The 18,243-nt window shown below is 37.7% G+C and overlaps 2 protein-coding genes across 3 annotated transcripts; one reads left to right on the top strand and one right to left on the bottom strand.

The window, feature by feature from the left end:
• Positions 1–937: 937 nt before the first annotated feature.
• On the bottom strand, positions 938–4,629 carry LOC138406678 (bifunctional endo-1,4-beta-xylanase XylA-like). Its single transcript, XM_069519260.1, has 3 exons — positions 4,603–4,629; positions 1,261–2,803; positions 938–999 (listed from the first exon to the last, which is right to left on the bottom strand). The coding sequence occupies exons 1-2, from the start codon at positions 4,627–4,629 to the stop codon at positions 1,616–1,618; spliced, it is 1,215 nt and encodes a 404-aa protein (XP_069375361.1). The 3' UTR covers positions 938–999; positions 1,261–1,615.
• Positions 4,630–12,208: 7,579 nt separating this feature from the next.
• On the top strand, positions 12,209–18,242 carry LOC109634959 (E3 ubiquitin-protein ligase ZFP91-like). Of its 2 annotated transcripts, XM_020095835.2 has the most exons (11): positions 12,209–12,865; positions 13,160–13,191; positions 13,298–13,399; positions 13,503–13,539; positions 13,648–13,728; positions 13,840–13,995; positions 14,901–14,951; positions 15,048–15,126; positions 15,380–15,494; positions 15,666–15,765; positions 16,720–18,242. In XM_020095835.2, exons 1-11 carry the CDS (start codon positions 12,537–12,539, stop codon positions 17,528–17,530), a joined length of 1,893 nt encoding a protein of 630 aa, XP_019951394.1. In that variant the 5' UTR covers positions 12,209–12,536; the 3' UTR covers positions 17,531–18,242. The 2 variants fall into 2 exon arrangements, with proteins under 2 accessions (XP_019951394.1, XP_019951395.1); XM_020095836.2 differs by lacking the exon at positions 13,648–13,728.
• Position 18,243: the final 1 nt, after the last annotated feature.

Below are 18,243 nucleotides of genomic sequence, written 5' to 3'. Positions count from 1 at the left end.
GAAATGGTTCTACTATGGTGGCTCTGAAAACCACTGCTGGCCCATCAGTGTTTGTTGAACCTCCAGTTGTAGTTGATCCACCAGTGGTAGTTGATCCACCAGTTGTTGTGGAACCTCCAGTTGTAGTTGATCCACCAGTGGTAGTTGATCCACCAGTTGTTGTGGAACCTCCAGTTGTAGTTGATCCACCAGTGGTAGTTGATCCACCAGTTGTTGTGGAACCTCCAGTTGTAGTTGATCCACCAGTGGTAGTTGTTACACCAGTTGTGGTTGATCCACCAGTTGTAGTTGTTACATCAGTTGTTGTTGGCCCATCAGTGGTGGTTGATCCACCAGTGGTAGTTGATCCACCAGTGGTAGTTGATCCACCAGTTGTTGTGGAACCTCCAGTTGTAGTTGATCCACCAGTGGTAGTTGGCCCATCAGTGGTGGTTGATTCACCAGTTGAAGCTACAGTTTTCAAACACAAAATTAAAATATAAGTAAAATGCATTATGTCACATATTATCTATAGTATATTTACATCATATATGGTAATATGGTGTGTCTACGTTTATAAGACAAAATCTTATTAAAAAGGCATTACTCAAGAAATCGATAAGAAATCGACTTATCAAACAGTTATGTAATACTGGACTGTATTTTTGAAAATGTAACATTCAGTCTTGCTTACGTGCGCCATCCACAGAAATGGAGGAGGTGTCAATATTGAAGGCTGTGATATTTGAAGCTGCATCGATCAATACATTTGCAATCTGAGTGTTATTAAGAACAGATGTGGATGCAAAGCCCAGTTTAATGTTGTTGATGATCGATCCATTGCTGCAAAAGAAAATACCAGAAATATTGTTTTAGTTATTAGTATTAATATTATATTATTATATTATTATTATAAAGTTTTTTTTATAGATTCCATCATGACAACTGTAACAATTACCTGAAAGACACCACATTTAAGGTGCGGAATGAAGAAAATGTTTGTTTGTAGTAAGGTTCCAGCTGCAGAAAGACAAGAAATACATTTGTACGTACTTTTATTTAGTTGGCTGTCCATCTAATTTGTTATTTTCTTTGAATATATATAAATATATTAAAGAACTATATAGTTTCTATAATTCACTGTATACACTTTAATTTGACAACCTACCACAAAAATTTACAATTTGAAAATTACATATTTTTGAAGGAAGATTATTAAATCAATAAAAATGTTAATATCTTTCAAAACATTTCCAATTTCACTCGAAGAGAGAGACTTACTGTTGACTGAATCAATGAGGCTCGACTTAGAAATGCTGCAGATGATGCATTCGCCAAGTCACTTGTGAATGTCTCTCCAGCAGATTTGAAAATCAGTTGTTTTGTTGTGATTGCCTCAGATGTGACTGTTGCTGAACCTCCAGTCGTAGTTGTTACATCAGTTGTTGTTGGCCCATCAGTGGTGGTTGATCCACCAGTGGTGGTTGATCCACCAGTTGTTGTGGAACCTCCAGTTGTTGTTGGCCCATCAGTGGTGGTTGATCCTCCAGTTGTTGTTGGCCCATCAGTGGTGGTTGATCCTCCAGTTGTTGTTGGCCCATCAGTGGTGGTTGATCCTCCAGTTGTTGTTGGCCCATCAGTGGTGGTTGATCCACCAGTGGTGGTTGATCCACCAGTGGTTGTTGATCCACCAGTTGTAGTTGACCCACCAGTTGTTGTTGAACCCCCAGTTGTAGTTGACATGCCAGTTGTTGATACACCAGTTGTAGTTGATCCACCAGTTGTTGTTGAGCCTCCAGTTGTAGTTGATAGACCAGTGGTAGTTGATCCACCAGTTGTAGTTGACCCACCAGTTGTTGTTGAACCCCCAGTTGTAGTTGACATGCCAGTTGTTGATACACCAGTTGTAGTTGATCCACCAGTTGTTGTTGAGCCTCCAGTTGTAGTTGATAGACCAGTGGTAGTTGATCCACCAGTTGTAGTTGATCCACCAGGTGTTGTTGAACCTCCAGTTGTAGTTGTTACACCAGTGGTTGTTGAACCTCCAGTTGTAGTTGACACACCAGTTGTAGTTGATCCTCCAGTTGTAGTTGATCCACCAGTGGTTGTTGAACCTCCAGTTGTAGTTGACACACCAGTGGTTGTTGAACCTCCAGTTGTAGTTGACACACCAGTGGTTGTTGAACCTCCAGTTGTAGTTGACACACCAGTTGTAGTTGATCCTCCAGTTGTAGTTGATCCACCAGTGGTTGAACCTCCAGTGGTAGTTGATCCACCAGTTGTAGTTGATCCACCAGTCGTAGTTGATCCTCCAGTTGTTGTTGATCCACCTGTGGTGGTCGACCCTCCAGTCATAGTTGATCCTCCAGTTGTTGTTGATCCAGCAGTTGTTGTTGAACCTCCAGTGGTAGTTGACCTGCCTGTGGTTGTTGAACCTCCAGTGGTGGTCGATCCACCAGTTGTTGTTGAACCTCCAGTTGTAGTTGATCCACCAGTTGTAGTTGACCCACCTGTGGTTGTCGACCCTCCAGTTGTAGTTGATCCACCAGTCGTAGTTGATCCTCCAGTTGTTGTTGGTCCAGCAGTTGTTGAACTTCCAGTTGTCGTTGACCCACCTGTGGTGGTCGACCCACCAGTTGTTGTGGAACCTCCAGTTGTAGTTGATACACCAGTTGTTGTGGAACCTCCAGTTGTAGTTGATACACCAGTTGTGGTTGATACACCAGTTGTTGTGGAACCTCCAGTTGTAGTTGATACACCAGTTGTGGTTGATACACCAGTTGTTGTTGATCCTCCGGTTGTTGTTAACGATGTGTCTGTGATGCTAGTTTTTGTTTCAGGAAGGTAGACGGCCACTATTTGTAAAGAAAAAATTAACACATTAAAATATTAATAATGTTTAAAGTTTTTAATGTACTTCTTTTTGATATAACTGCAAGCATTTTCACGTTATCTTGCAATAATCACTAACTTACCTATTAATATCAGGAAACTTGATAAGACTGGTCCAAAAGCCATTGTGTCTGCTTTTTATCCTGCGATAGTTGACAACACAGCAACAAAAGGTGTTATAGATAATAGACGTGATCTTAAATTATAGGATACTGGGAGCTAGGCAAATCAGCAATTACATATGTTTTAAAACAAAAATCTATTGATTCATGGAAATTATTTTTGCACATTTTCTTGCAAGTTTACTTTCTAAGAGCTCCTGGCCTTCCAAGCACAGATTGTCACTACAGACATGAATGTAAATATGGATAGTTTAAATATTGATCAGCTACAAATTGATATTATCTCTACCCGAATAAAAAAGTAATATAATAATAATTTACCTGAACAAATCATTTGTATGGATATTTTTAAATTGTATGGTCCTATACTGTAACACAATTTTCTCTTTTTTGCAATGAGATACATAATTGAAAACCAATCAAGCAACCACACTAAAGCATTTTTGACCTTTGTAGGTCCAAAATGTTCAAATTTATCTATCACTCAGCTAATCAGATATTAATTACTCTATAATTATTGTTTAGCTCTTGTAGAGGAAAAAGAAAAGAAAAGGTGGGAGTACTCTGATAACCTAAATTACTTATTTGCCATATTACTCCAAGGCTCAGGCCCATCTTCACCAAGCTTGATGGAAATTGGTTAAGATTTTTTGTGGAAACACAGGCTTCTGGGAAGACATAATCGGTTCAGTATCAGGTAAAGAAGTGTACTGAAAGTTGACTGTAAGTGGTAGTTATTCATGTTGAGATGTTTGATGCATTTGGTGAGGAGTTGCTTTTACAAAAGATGATTCTTCAAGAGATTATTGATGTGCAGGGACACTTAATGTTCCTTGGAGAATTGCGTGTCCCTGAACAGGAGCATAAGCCTGTGTGATTGAATTCAAGTAGCTGCGATACGAATCTGGCAGAAATGTATTATACATGCAAAAATAATGATTTCATTTCAAGTTTAAGACTCCAATTTTAATGAGGAAGGTGCTTGGAGAATACAAACATCCACCAAAAAAAACTATTTTTTTAAAATCCTGGATAAGCCCATTTATCAAGATCCACTCCAGAAATGTAAATGTTTCATCCCTTGGTCATGTCTCACCTCTCCATAAAACAGTCTAGGATAGGAGAGCACTCAGAGAGTCCATACCTCCACCAAAGCTAACAGTCATGCTAAGGAAAGTGAAAAAAATGTATTTGCCCATTTATCCAAAAACCTATCAATGTTGTGACATGTGTCTAAATAATCTAAATGTTCCAAAAAATTCAAATCAAGCCAAATTTTACAACTTGCCAGATATACGTACAATGGAATCAATATATACTAATTATAGTAAAGTATAATGAAATTACATGCATCTACCTTAAGTAATTATCATGTATTGAAAAATAAAGATGTACTTACCGTAGCTAATATTCAAGTTTGTAAATAATGGTTCTTTAGATGTATTATATTAGATGCTTCTTTATGAAAACTACACTGTGTAAATCTTGTGTGGTGTTTGCTGGTGTCTTATATATACAGCTGAAATCTCAAGAAAAAAAGTGTGACGTCACTTTGGGATCTTGATTATTTTGAAATGTTCCAACACATGGCTGAACAAAGAAAAGATACCTGCAACCACGTCTTTGCAAAATTCATGGTTCAGTCACTGTGTTATATGCATTCCACCAAGTGGACAAACAGGATCTTATTGTCATATCTCTTACACAAGCAGAGTGTTGTGCTCACAAAATCTAACACAATTACTAAATTACATGTGTGTCAATACATGTAACATCAGTATATATTATTATATAAAACATAAATTTTCTTTGTTTCCACAAATTTCCAGTAGAAGTCTCTCTGGTTTGCACTTTTTTTATTTTATTCAACCACAGTGGATCTAGAGCTTACTTTATCCACACAGCCAATAAAATCATTTTTAAAAAAAAGAAAAGATATAGATCAGACATCATTATATTTTATTTATGTTTATTTGAAAGACAAATGTAGGAGACAAGATAAAGAAAAGATAAAAGTCATGTGTTTTAGCCAAGTGACAAACCAGTAATGCCAAAAAACATGACAATGAAAGAATACTTCTCCTGCAGCATAGAATCCAAATGCATTGACTCACTCTGTATTTTGAATAACATTCAAAGATAGTGAGATACACCCACTTAGTAAAGGATCCCACAAAGTTGACATTGTAAAGAAATATTTAGCTGCCTGTCATGTTCTTATAATTCAATGAATAAATAACAAAAGAGATTAAAACCATTACTTGCCAGTACTCTGACACTAGCAGTGTGCAGCTTTTTAAGAGTACAATGAGATAATAGCAGATGACTGTAGGGAATTTCATCATGTACTTTACACTGTCTAAAGCAGTACTTTAATAATGTCTCTGCATGGCCTGAATGCAAACTCAACAGAAAGAAAATTAGAATAATTAACAGCAACAAAACATGTGCAGCACATGTTGATGCAAAGGTTTATTTGATTTATTTAAGGAAGAATTGTTGGCAGTGCTCTAAACTGTAAACATGCTGCACAGATCCTTATTTCAGAAGATAGAAAATCATCAGGGTATGGAAAAATAAATACAAAGTGTGCAGATAAATAAGATGACAAACATCAGAATAAATGGGTTAATATACAAAACTTGTTGCATGGTACGTTTTTTCAAATGTGGAATATTTTTGATTATCCATGTCAAATAAAATATCCCAGTGTACCTTACGAAATACCAAACTTTTGTAAATAAAAGTAAGAATAAGAAAAAGATTTAGGACTAAATCGATTAAATAAAAATGGAAAACCCAAACAAATGATCTGTATAACTTAAACAAACCCAAAGAAATACAGTTTTTTTACTATTGCTGTTTTATTTCCTATTCCAATCCAGATTAGATCTATAGCTCTAAAAATAGGATGTTGCTGTTGTCATTGAGAAGGAAGCATACACACATACGCCCACAGAGAGGTATGTAGCATAACTGGCCTCAAGGCCACAAATATGCAGAGGGAAACTTCTTGAACATCATTCAGTACGTGGCTTATGTTCGTGGCATTGATAGCTGAGTGATATATCTATTTGCAGTTGTGCACAATCTCTTGGAGAATTAGGCTTCTGAACAGTCTGTTGAACACAATCAATGGGCAGCTGACCTCAGAAAAATGTCATTCAGTGAGAGACACTTCAGTGACATCCCATACAATTCCAAGAATTTTAAGGCAGTTCATCATTGTTTTCACTCTTTGCTCCAATACGGCAAATCTGGGTGTTTCGGACTTTCCAGAAGGCTGAGGGAGTTTTTCCTCTCCACAGTCACCAAAGTGCTTGCTCATTGTAGGAACTGTTGGGTCTCTCTATATTTTGATTTTAAGGTCACGACCTTCTATGTAAAGTGCCTTGAGATCATGTTGTATATTATGATTTGGCGCTATACAAATAATTTTGAATGTAATTGAATTGATCCTCGGCCATACAGTCCTTCAAGCCTTTGGTAACTCATTCACACTTTTAGTGGCAATGTGGGGATCTGTGAAATGTTATATACAAAATCTTGACACAGTTAAAACTACAGAGGCTGTCGGACAGCACTAACCCCTGCCAAGGCTAACTTCCCCATGTTAAAGAAAGTGAAAAAGTGAAAATAAATTTATTCAGCATTGTTACAGAATGAAATACGCTTTGTCTTGGGCCATGCTCATAGACTTTATATACAGTGATGGGTCTCTCTCTTTCCAGGAATGAAGCCAGAATATCCTAAACAAAACTTACCAGAAAAAACAAAACATCAGTGTAATAAGTTCAAACAAATACGACAGAAACCATCTTTGAGAAAAATGTATTTGACGTGGTGCTGATTTTGCTGTTACGCTCATAATTTGTGTTCATGTTGTCGGTACTTGTGTGTACTTTGCATTGAGACAGCTGATACCACTGTACTGAATTATAGCTAGAGTTTGTTGTAGACAGAGTGTCTGAGCTGGTGTTGCTGCTGGAACTCATCTTTTTGACATATATAGAAAAATGATGTCTTTTATCCAATCTAATCTTAATTTCTCTTCTATTGCTTTGTATGGAAATCTAAATACTATGTGATGGTGACTGCCTCAAGGTGGTCTTTCGGCAACAGGTCCACTTCCTTCTGGGTAGAGATGGTAATGTTGCACCTTTTAAGGCACGCATCCTTACATTTTGCGTTTATGTACGTTGTATTTTTTGTACTGTACTGTTTTGTTGCCTTTTATCTTGTCCACCTGACTGTGAGATAAGTTGAGATAAGTGAGATCACATCACAACGACCTGAACTCTGTCGGGTTGGGGTATTGTGTTTTTTTTAATATTCAGTCACTGTTTAATTTGGGGTTGTAGCTGTCCTCTCTTTCAGCATGACTCATCTGTCAAAGGTGCAGTCTGTGCAATAGATGTTGACTAGAACTGATGCTTTCAGTGATGTGACCATCTCAGATAGGTTGTAAGATTTGTTGGTTAAATTTGTCCCTTCTGTCTGTGCTCTGTAGATTTGCGTGTAGATGAGCTTGTTAACACGAGTTGAGTTCGTGACAAATGTGGAATGCTGGGTGTAGCCTGACCTGTGACGTCTGAGGCCTTAGGTGTGGCTGGCATGGCAGTGATACATGTTTGTGGGTGAGTCAACAACATTTGACCATGCACAACTATACTGCATTTGTTTCTCTGACAGTAGCTATATTTTTACTGATACTGTTCTCTGTCAATACTGCATTTATTTTCTCTGCTGGTTTAACTCAAGTTAAACTGGCCACTACAGAAGCTCCTACAGTTAAATGTTCTTATTTTTAGTTACATACATCTCCAAAGATGTTTTGACCCTTTTTTGAGAAATCAAAACATTATGCATTACACTTGCTGTGTCATCATAATTTATATTCCCTGAATTCAAATACTGGTTCTTGTCACTAAATTAAAGGACAGCTTTTATTTAGCAGTGGATACAACGCATGACAGATTATTGTGGTCGTTGAATCCATTCAATGGTAGGCCTACAGTTTAAAGCTAAAGGATGTTGAGAAGTAGAATTAAATTGGAGGAGATTTCTTTTTTAATTTTGCATTATCAAAAGTTGAAAAGTCGAGAATGAAGTTAAAAAAGACTTTAAAGATTAAAAAAAATAAGACAAAATTATATATATGAAACTTGAATTGGTGATATTGTACTTAGTACTTGTTTTAGTAACAAGGATGTTCTTAGACTTAAAATTTAAACATGATGGACAGAAGCAACTGGACTCAACCATGGACTAGAGGAGCTGACTTTATTTTCGACACTACCAAATCTTTTCTTGAAATACAAAAAAAGAGATCTTCTATCCTGACATTTTAACTTTATTCTCAAAATGCAAAATGGAAAAAACTTAATCTTTGTCATTTTTGTCTTTACTCTTGCATGTCTGTTCTTCCTAGAACTAAAAAAACCCACAGGAATTTGAAAGTCTGAGAACGTGTCAGACTTGTGGACCTCTAGTCACTTACCCTTTTGTAAGCTGACTCACCTGCCAGTAAGACTGGGTGACAAGAGATATCTGTGCATGAGCAGCAAGCATGACAGATTGTATTAAGTCAAACACCCTCTAATAACAACGGCATCGTGCATACTTGCATCCATGTGTGGAGTCATTTCATTGAGGCTTAAAGACGTAATGAGATGATGTGTGAAAGATTACATACCACCGTTGGCACATATGCACTTCAGCAGAGGTTGAGTGAAAAGACATATTTTTAAAAAACAGCTCTGTATTTTATCTCATTTTGTTTTATTCTGTTTGTGCCATTATTTTTTTTATCATTATTTTACTGTTAATATGATTATTTTCTATTTTTCTGTCTCCAGAAAGTATACTTAGTTCTTCGGTTAACATAGTCTTTAAACTTTGAAGACTTTTACTCTTTGGAAAAATTAAATGTGTCTACAAATAACAACTCAAAAACCCTTCTTTCACTATGGTTTTTCTTTGTTACGTGGGGAAAATGTTAATTTTAAAACAAAATTCGAAAGTCTATTTTTCATTTAGAAAATAATTGAAACAAAACATTCTTGGGAAAGTGGTTGTAAAAAAATTGATGAGGCAAGCAAATGCAACTCCACATAATGCATCTAAATAAATAACCAGCGCTCGTAGTTGTGGTTTCATTGTTCACGGCTCATTTAAAGTGACTCATGAGACAGAAAAACAACAAAAAGACTTTATCTTATGCAAGCCACTGCAATGAATAAGGCCTTAAAGAAGCATGTTTGCTTTGTGTAAAGGTGTTGTCACAGCAGTTAATTCCACTTCATTGTCATTTATGGTCTCTCATGATTGCGTAATTGAGACACAAGTCTCAAGCAGAGGTGAAGAGGGGCCTGCAGACATATTTATTCTTATATTAAACTGTACCAACACCAAATACAAACTAAAAGTCATATTTATTCTGTATTTCTGTTTTGTTCTGTTCTTTATAGTAATGAAAGAGTGAAGAGCTACTGAATCTTGTGAGGGTTATCTGCTGACATTTTTGTTTAACAATGTTTTATTACATTTCATGTCAACATTGCATTTTATACAGTTTGCTTCCCTACTTAGATTCTGTCCTTGAAGTAGTATTATGAATGGTACTCAAAACGTAGCTTTATTTATTGTTTTGATGGAATATCCTATTATTTGATTGTATTTATTCATTAAATAATTTACTGACCTTCTCTCTTACTCTGTTTACTCCTGTTTTATCTTTGGAAAGTTTGTCAAAGCCTGCTAATCCATCTCATAGGCATGTCTACATGAAATCAAAATTCAGTGTGTGAAAATAAGTTATTTCTTGAAATTGATCCCATCATCCTGACATTTGACTTGTTTTTCATTTGCAAAAAAATGACAAGACAAAACTAAAATAGCTCTGTTTGCAAGACAAATGTTCTGATGTCAGCTTACTGTAAAGTCAAAAAAAAGAAATATGTCAAAACCTTTCACTAGATATAACTCTTATAACTCTTTCACATCTTCATCATCTAGTGGCTTATGATAAAAATCATTTCATGATGAAAAGAAACTAAAAAAGCTTTGTTTTTTACTTTACTTGAAATTGGAGAATTTTTTGTTGAGATCAAATGCATCGGTTCACACATACAAACAAACTCTCATACAAGGCAATACAAAAATACAACAGAGTAGCGCTGAAGATAAAAACTATCTGAATATGATTCAACTTTGAACAAGAGGAATAAAAAAAATAATAGCATATCTGTGCTGTAAGTTAAAACCCCAATTTTAATTTGATAAATGACCTTTGGTTTAAAACAAAACAGATTTGATGTGTTGACCAGGGAGTTTGTAAATTGCAGGTATTGTAAACACTTTGATGAATCATGAAACTAACTGTAGTGCATGTCAGGTTTTTAACAAATAAATGCATAGTAATGAATTCCTGGAGGCTATGAAAACCTTGCTCTGGAAAATCAGAAGTCATGTTAACATGTTAACACCGCAAACAATGAGTAGAGTTATACATCATGCATGAGTATTCGTGTCTCATGGACACATCCATTTAAAATCAGCCTTCATTTTGATCTCAGCTACACATCTGAAATGTTTTGTGACTGTATCTTGAACAGAAATAATACTATGGCTGAGACAAAATCAGTCCAGAGACATAACATTTTATCTAAGATCTCAAACCAGCAACTGAAGTAAGTCCTGTGTGTCTCTAGAGCCAAACTATGCCACGATGAGAAACACACAAAAGGTGAAAATAATACCACCTACCCTCTCACAACTGGTAAAGAAATACATTCCTTAGTTCCAAGCTATAAATTAATTGGCCAGCTACTTAACAGATCAAATTATTTAGCATAGCCCTTATTAAAAAATTTAAATTTGCCTCATAGGGCTTAACAATCTGTACAAGGAGCAACTCAGACGCAACACATTATATAATACAAAATCTAAAATCAAGGACAACAAATAAAAAAAATCATAAAAAGCGAAAAAAGGCATATAGGCAATAGCTAAAAACAATAAAACCCGCATCAGGGACATCAAGAATTCTTCTAAAATTTCCCAACAATCAAATAACATCACGCCTGTCTGCTCCGCACGTAGACATACCACATTGTTGTCACTCATGTGGGACTAGTATCTATGGTTTACGTTATCTCTTTTTCGGCACACAGAGGACATGTGGGCACAGCCACACCTCATATCCTATTATTTTTAACAATGGCCACATTGGACTTAACACTTCGTGTCAAATAAGGACATCATTTCAGATGTAATTTGATCCTGCTAGTAAAAAAAAGATTTTAAAGCAAACACTTTTAGGAGGATTTAATAATTGATATGTCGGTGCAATATTATTGAGGAGGCTATGAGAATAAAAGATAGTTTAAGTAATAGTAGTATTTAATTATCCAACAATGAGATTATCACATTTCTATTAACAGCTGCAAAGTTATTTTTCTTTTATGTAAAATAAGGACATTATTTTAGATGTAATATAAGTTTGCCATATAATGATAGAGACATAAAAATAATAAAATGAGTATTTTAGGAGTGTCTAATTATGTTCTGTTATTTGTCACGCTAATATTATAGAGGAGGCTGAATGAAAGACATAAATAATGACAATTGTAGTATTTAATTATTTGTTTTCAGGACATTAGTTTAGATCCTGTTTATATCTGCCATATTTATATTTATACTGTAATTCTGTTAATACTGCCATATTTATATTCCACTGATAATTCTGTTTATATTTATACCGTTAATTCTGTTCCTCCCGCCATAATTGCCATATTTTCTTTATATTGTCTAGATTTGCCACTGTCTGTTTATATCTTTTACTTACTTATATTTTATATTTCATGTTTAATGCTGTTTGCACCGGGGATAAGAGGGAAACGCAATGTCAATTCGCTGTATGTCCGGCACATATGGCATTGTTGATAATAAAGTTGACTTGACTTGACCAGATATAGTGTATGTTCACTCTGGATTATGAAGCAGGCTATGAGAATATAAGATATGTGTCATATAATAAGTGTCAAATCATTTTAAAAGTAATAAATTAATGTAGTATTTCATTTATCTGTAGGACTAAAAATAATCCAGTTTTTAATATGGCTTGGAGACAGTGTTGTGCTAAAAACTACATTTCCCACAATCACCAGTTTGTAAATAGTACGGAAACCCTGTAGGTCCAAAAATAAGCCTATCGCATTTCCGTGCCGCGGCTCTTAAAGGAGACGCATCCTGAGCGGAGCCGGTCTCCTCCAAAGAAACGCGAGGTTTGCTGTCGCTTTAAGAAGAAATTACTGTTCAATGTTTGTAAAATGAGATTCTTCATAAAACGTGACATTTTAACAATAACAGATTTAATGTAGCAGCCGTGCAGTGTCGGACATTTATCTTTAGCGAGTGAACTACACTAGTCTCCCCCCCCCCCCGGAGCAGGGCCTTCTGCTTGGATCTTCATTTTTATATTTTCACGTCTAACTGAGTAAAAAACATCCGTGAGGCTCTTGACAGTTGAACAACAGCGACATGGACTCAGAGGAGGACGAGGTTTCGGCCTCTCGTCCCGGGGTCGAGACAACCGGAGACTCCGAGGAGGCCCCGAACTCATCCGCGGGCTCGCTTGAGTCGCCCGGCGGGAGAAGGGGACGCAGAGGCCGCGCGGCACCTGCGGGGACCCGCCCGGACTCTCGGGCTCCTGTCGGAGGTTCCGTGCGTGTTTTGCGAGCCCGGGGAGCGGCAGCTTGTACCGCTGCCGGGTCTGAGGATCGTGGCGGCTCCACGAAAAAACCCGCAAGTCTGGTTCGGGGACGTACGAGACGTGCGGGATCACGCTCCCGACACTCACCTGACATGCAGTAAGTGCATGCACAGAAAGACACGACAGCTACTTTACTGAACACGACTGTTGCAAGCAGCACCAGTGTGTCTGCACAGCGAGGAGGCTCGTGGCTATAATTGTCGGAAGTGTGTTTTATCACTGGGGGTTCTTAAAGCTATAGAAATACCAGATGTTGTAACCAAAGCAAAATGAGTTGGATACACATGTGTTCCTCGCTGTGCTCTTGTCATCTTGTCCTTTGCCAATCCCAGCATCATGCTTTGTTTTTTAGTTGCACTGCACATTTATTTGCTTTCTCTCTTTCTCTCAGAGCTGCCACAAAGAGATCCACTGCCATAAAAGGTGCACACACACATACACACACAAACACTTCACTGAAATGCACATCCCCTCTCAGCAGAAATGTACTAGATGTGTCCCTAACACTTTGACACCCTGGCTCGCTCAGCTTCCAAACGCGGACCCAAGCTGTCCAAATCTGGAAAGGGCAAAGGGAGAACCCGAGCCTCGCACACCACATCAGCAGCAGAGATGGAGGCTCCGTCATGTGGTAAGAGAATGACAACTTCCTTTGGTTTTCTTACACACTGTACATGTCAATATAATAATACTCAAAGATTTCAATACTGAAGTTCAGTGTCTCTGTTTTACAGGGAAGGACACAGGTGCTTTGGAAGAAAGCAATGACAAGTGAGTGTTATTCAACTTGGTGAGCATCACAGAAGTTTTTAAGGTATCAGTTCTTTTGGTCAGTGTGAATTTTATCGTGGTCCATATGGTGTCAATGCCCACATATAGCATTGCAGACGCAGCTCTCGGTGAGGACCCTCCATTCAGCGATGACCGAGAAGACCTCATCTGTCAACCTGACACAAAGACGTACACTGAGCTCACTGCCTTTCCTCATTTGTATTAGTCACGAAAGTCACTTTATATGAAGACCACCCATGTTAAAATGTTTCACTTTTGATTTTCCTTGTTACTCTTTAGGAAGAAATCAAGTCAGTGTGCAACATTACAAGAGGAAGTCAAAAAAGAGGAGTCAGAGGAGGAGGAAGAAGACAATGACGTCAAAAAGGAAGAATCAACTGAGATTGTTGCGCAAATCAAGGGAGGAGAGGGTGATAACACAGAGCCAACCAGAAAGTAAGTAAATTGTGGATTCATAATAATCTAAAGGAAAGTACTGTGGTGCACACATAAGTGCATTATGAAGTACACTCCAGATTGTGACAGGTGAGTTATTAAATATTTTAAAATACTTTTTAGTCAAAACACCCGTAACCATACGAGCCAACATTCACCAGTTTCACCCTGGAGTAACAGAACCTGTTTCTCACACTGAGATTATGGCAGGAAGAGATGGCAATCAAACCTCTGCCAAGACAAGAACAATAAATGGAACCGCCCGTCTACCTGGATCCGAATGTACTGGAAAGTACTTTTGCGTCATCCTGCTCAAAGTCATAGAAACAATAACACAAACAAACAACAACAAAAACTGTCTCCTGGGTGGAGGCCCAGAACAGTTTTTTTCCCCTGACTCACACTGAGATGTCTTCTTCATCCATGTTCTATCCATCAGAATGAAAACATCGTAGATTTCATGTATTAATATACAATACCACCTTTGTTATGGAAATAAGTCACAACTCAAATATAACATTTTAACACAGTTCCACCAAGGCAAGGCACATTTATTTATATAGCACATTTCATACCCAAAGTTCTTTACAGAGTGCAAAAGCAAAAGAAACAAATGCTAAAAATAATAATAGCATCAAGAAAAATCACACAGAGTAAAAACAAGAAAAACAAGAAAATAGGCAATCAAAGGTAAACAATAAAACAAACTTAACAGATACATTTGATTTAAAAGAAGATAAATAAAAAGCAATGGTAAACAGGTAGGTCTTTAGCTTGGATTTGAAAGTATGTGTGGCATAATTTTTGAAGTTGATGCTGCATTGAAACCTTAGAAGAAGAATCAATGTGTGATTTTCCTCATCATTTAAAATTTGTACTAAAGTTCAGAACTTGTTTCCATTCAGACGCGGTCGACAGCACAAAGATAGCAAAGCCCCTCAGCAGCCAAAGCGAAGGTACAAATCTTTCTTATGTCAATTCCCATTGATAACTAGTGTTAATTAAATAGAACCTGATTATTATACTGTTTCCTTTTTTTCCTGTCCTCACAGGAAAAAGCCCCCAGTGCAGTATGTCCGCTGTGAAATGGAAGGCTGTGGTACTGTCTTAGCACACCCACGCTACCTACAGGTCTGCCATCCTGTCTCCCATAACCATGACCCCCCCCCTCCAAAAAAACTGGAATTCTACACTGAATTAAAGTATAGAATATTTAGTTACCCAGTGAAATAAAATGGATATAATGCTACTTTTAATCTCTGAAATGTTTTTTTGTTTCATTTGATATTGATCTTTAAATGGTTACTTTAATCTATAAAGGATTGAATGGATGTTATTTTTTCTTCTTCGAGCTGATTCTTTATTTGTCTACTCTTTATTTCAGCACCATATAAAATACCAGCACTTGCTAAAAAAGAAGTATGTGTGTGACCACCCTTCATGTGGGCGCTTGTTTCGTCTGCAGAAGCAGCTGTTGCGCCACGCAAAGCACCACACAGGTGATGTCGAGAGTTCATGTGTTTATACTCTCCCTTAGGATTTCTCAATAACAGAACCAATCTTTCATTGTACAAACCAAGCTAAGCAATGAAATGACTGCAAAATATAATAATTCATCTTTCTTTCTTTTCATGCATTCTGTTCATTTCTGCTCATCATTTGTCTTTCAGACCAACGGGACTACATCTGTGAGTTTTGTGCTCGTGCCTTCAAGAGCTCCCATAACCTCGCTGTGCACAGGATGATCCACACAGGAGAGAAACCTATACAGTGAGTAGGAGCGATAGTTTGCTGATTATGAATTCATTTAAGATAACCGTTTTCAGCCACTCTCTGCTACTGCATTCTGGTAGTTTTAAGGGTTTTGAGGTTTTTTTTTAATGCTAACAAATAGAGAGAATTAACACAATAGACAAGATAAGAAACACATCAAACTCAACTAATGTCATTATTTACTATTGAAGCTCCTTCTGTCACCACACCATTGACACGAGCCCACTGATATATATTTGAATCCTAGTTAGTCCACAGACTTAACAAAGTAAACCATAGTTTATCCAGTGTTGCATAACGACGTCAGCTATAAATCCATTGTGTAAACAGCTTTCTTAGTTGTACCTATTTATGGGACTACAAATAATGTGTGATGTAATGTGCGGATGGATTTTCTATTGAGAGTGCCAGACATAACAGATCTGTTTTTTTTGTTGATGAAGACGCACTGCAATAAATATCTCTGACTTAAGACTTTATGAAGAACATTGTCTGTTCTTTGTCATACACATTTTAAGATCTTACACAATTTGTAGTTGTTTTTGTTTTAGTTCGGAGTCATGGTGGAAAGTATGTAGAGGGATTCATTGTAATTCTTCCTTTGCATATGAATATTTTATGTCTGTCATGACCACGTAAAGTAAAAAACATTGTTAAATTGTATATTAAATAACCCAATAGCATTTAAAATAGCTAGAATTAACCCCATCTTGACTAACTTTGTTATCTAAATGCCTTATATTATATAGCAGCACTAGTATTGATCCAAGAGTACAAGTAATGATTAGAAAGTATTTTAATTTGTAGCCCAAGTAAATTCCGCTTGTAATAATATTAGTTTAAAAGCACTGTAGTTTGTATTATAACTGTAGTTTTTAGTAAATTGGAGGTAAAGGGTCATAGATGAGACCTTGGATTATAATATATTCTTCTCTTTCCACCTTGTGGCAGGTGTGAGATCTGTGGCTTCACCTGCCGTCAGAAGGCCTCCTTAAACTGGCACATGAAGAAACACGATGCAGAAGCCTCCTACCAGTTTTCTTGCTCTGTTTGTGGCAAAAAGTTTGAAAAAAAGGACTCTGTTGTTGCCCACAAGGCCAAGAGCCACCCTGAGGTGCTCATAGCTGAGGCTGTCGCAGCCAATGGGGGTACGGTAATAAGATGTCCCACCCCGGTCTTGGAGAACGTCCCCGTGCTCACCCAGCCTGAACAGCCCTCTCTCAGCCAGGAGAGCCAGGAGGCAGCAGTGGGAAGTACACTCACTCCGCTGCAGCAGGTGGTGCTCCCCTTTACTCCACAGACTCAGCTAGATGTGTCTCAAAGCCAGTTCCTCCAACTGCCGACGCATCATGTGGTGCAGGTAGCACACCAGCAGCAGGCCCCTACCTTGCTGCACCTCACCGCTGCTCCTCTTTCTCACCTCTCCACCAACAGCCACCCGCAGCTCATCCAGCTCCCTGCTCTTCCCGCCAGCACCGTGGGCTCCCAGAGCACCCTCCTCACCCTCAGCTCCGTCACCTCCCTGACCTCCCAGCAGACCGTGCAGTGGAGCAGGGAGGCGGCTGAAGTTGCACCAGTACCTGGAGAGGGTGAGCTGTGGGAAAAGGTAATTGTGGGCGGGGACCACCAGGATGTTGGGGACATGGTTTGGGAGAGCTGCAGGGAGAGGAGGAAGGACGAGGAGGGGGTTGTCTGGGAGCGGGAAGGAGAGAGACAGATTCTGTTGCAGTGTGCAGAGATTCACGGAGATAATTTAATCTAGATAGACGGCTCAAGAATGAGGAACTTTATGGAGGGAAACTGAAGGCACACGCAGTTTGTCTCCATGGAGTATAATTTAGTAGTCACATACAGTTGCATAACTACTTCATGTCAGGGAATATGATTAAAAATGTAGATTCCTTATGCTTCTTTTACCACTTAGTTAGAATTTTAAAACTTTAACTTTGTCACCCTGTGTTTGTATATAGATATGTGTATATCTTTATCTTAAACTTTAATCTATTTACACAGTGAATTGATGGTTGTCCTTGAGGTTACCTCCAGCAGCTTTAGTTGCTTAAAACATAGGGAAGAAAAATCCCACTGAGCAACAACTACAACCAAATGAGGTTCAATAAGCAGTTCTTACAATGAAAGCCAGCTATTGTTAATTTTATTATTTACCTCCATACTTTTCCTACTGTCATATGTCAAAAATATCTATATCATCGTCCTCATTTGTCCAAACATTTGTCGTCTGGTATAATCAGTTATTACAAATCTTTGCATTTCAGGATTATACAGGCAACAGTATGCCAGGTTGCCCTCTGTTTTGTTTTTTAACTGTCGTATTGTCTCAGTGGATGAGCAAAATATTTTTTGTTAGAAATGTTAAATAAGAGAATATACCTCTGTACACTGCCACTACTACTGAGTAATTATCAGCTTAATTTATCAGAAAATATGGAAGAATAAATTAATTATGTGCTGAAG

This window comes from Paralichthys olivaceus, chromosome 22 (assembly GCF_024713975.1).
Source record: "Paralichthys olivaceus isolate ysfri-2021 chromosome 22, ASM2471397v2, whole genome shotgun sequence".
Lineage (NCBI taxonomy): Eukaryota > Metazoa > Chordata > Actinopteri > Pleuronectiformes > Paralichthyidae > Paralichthys > Paralichthys olivaceus.
Note: the sequence above shows the minus strand (reverse complement) of the source record. Positions and strands in the feature narration are given on the sequence as shown.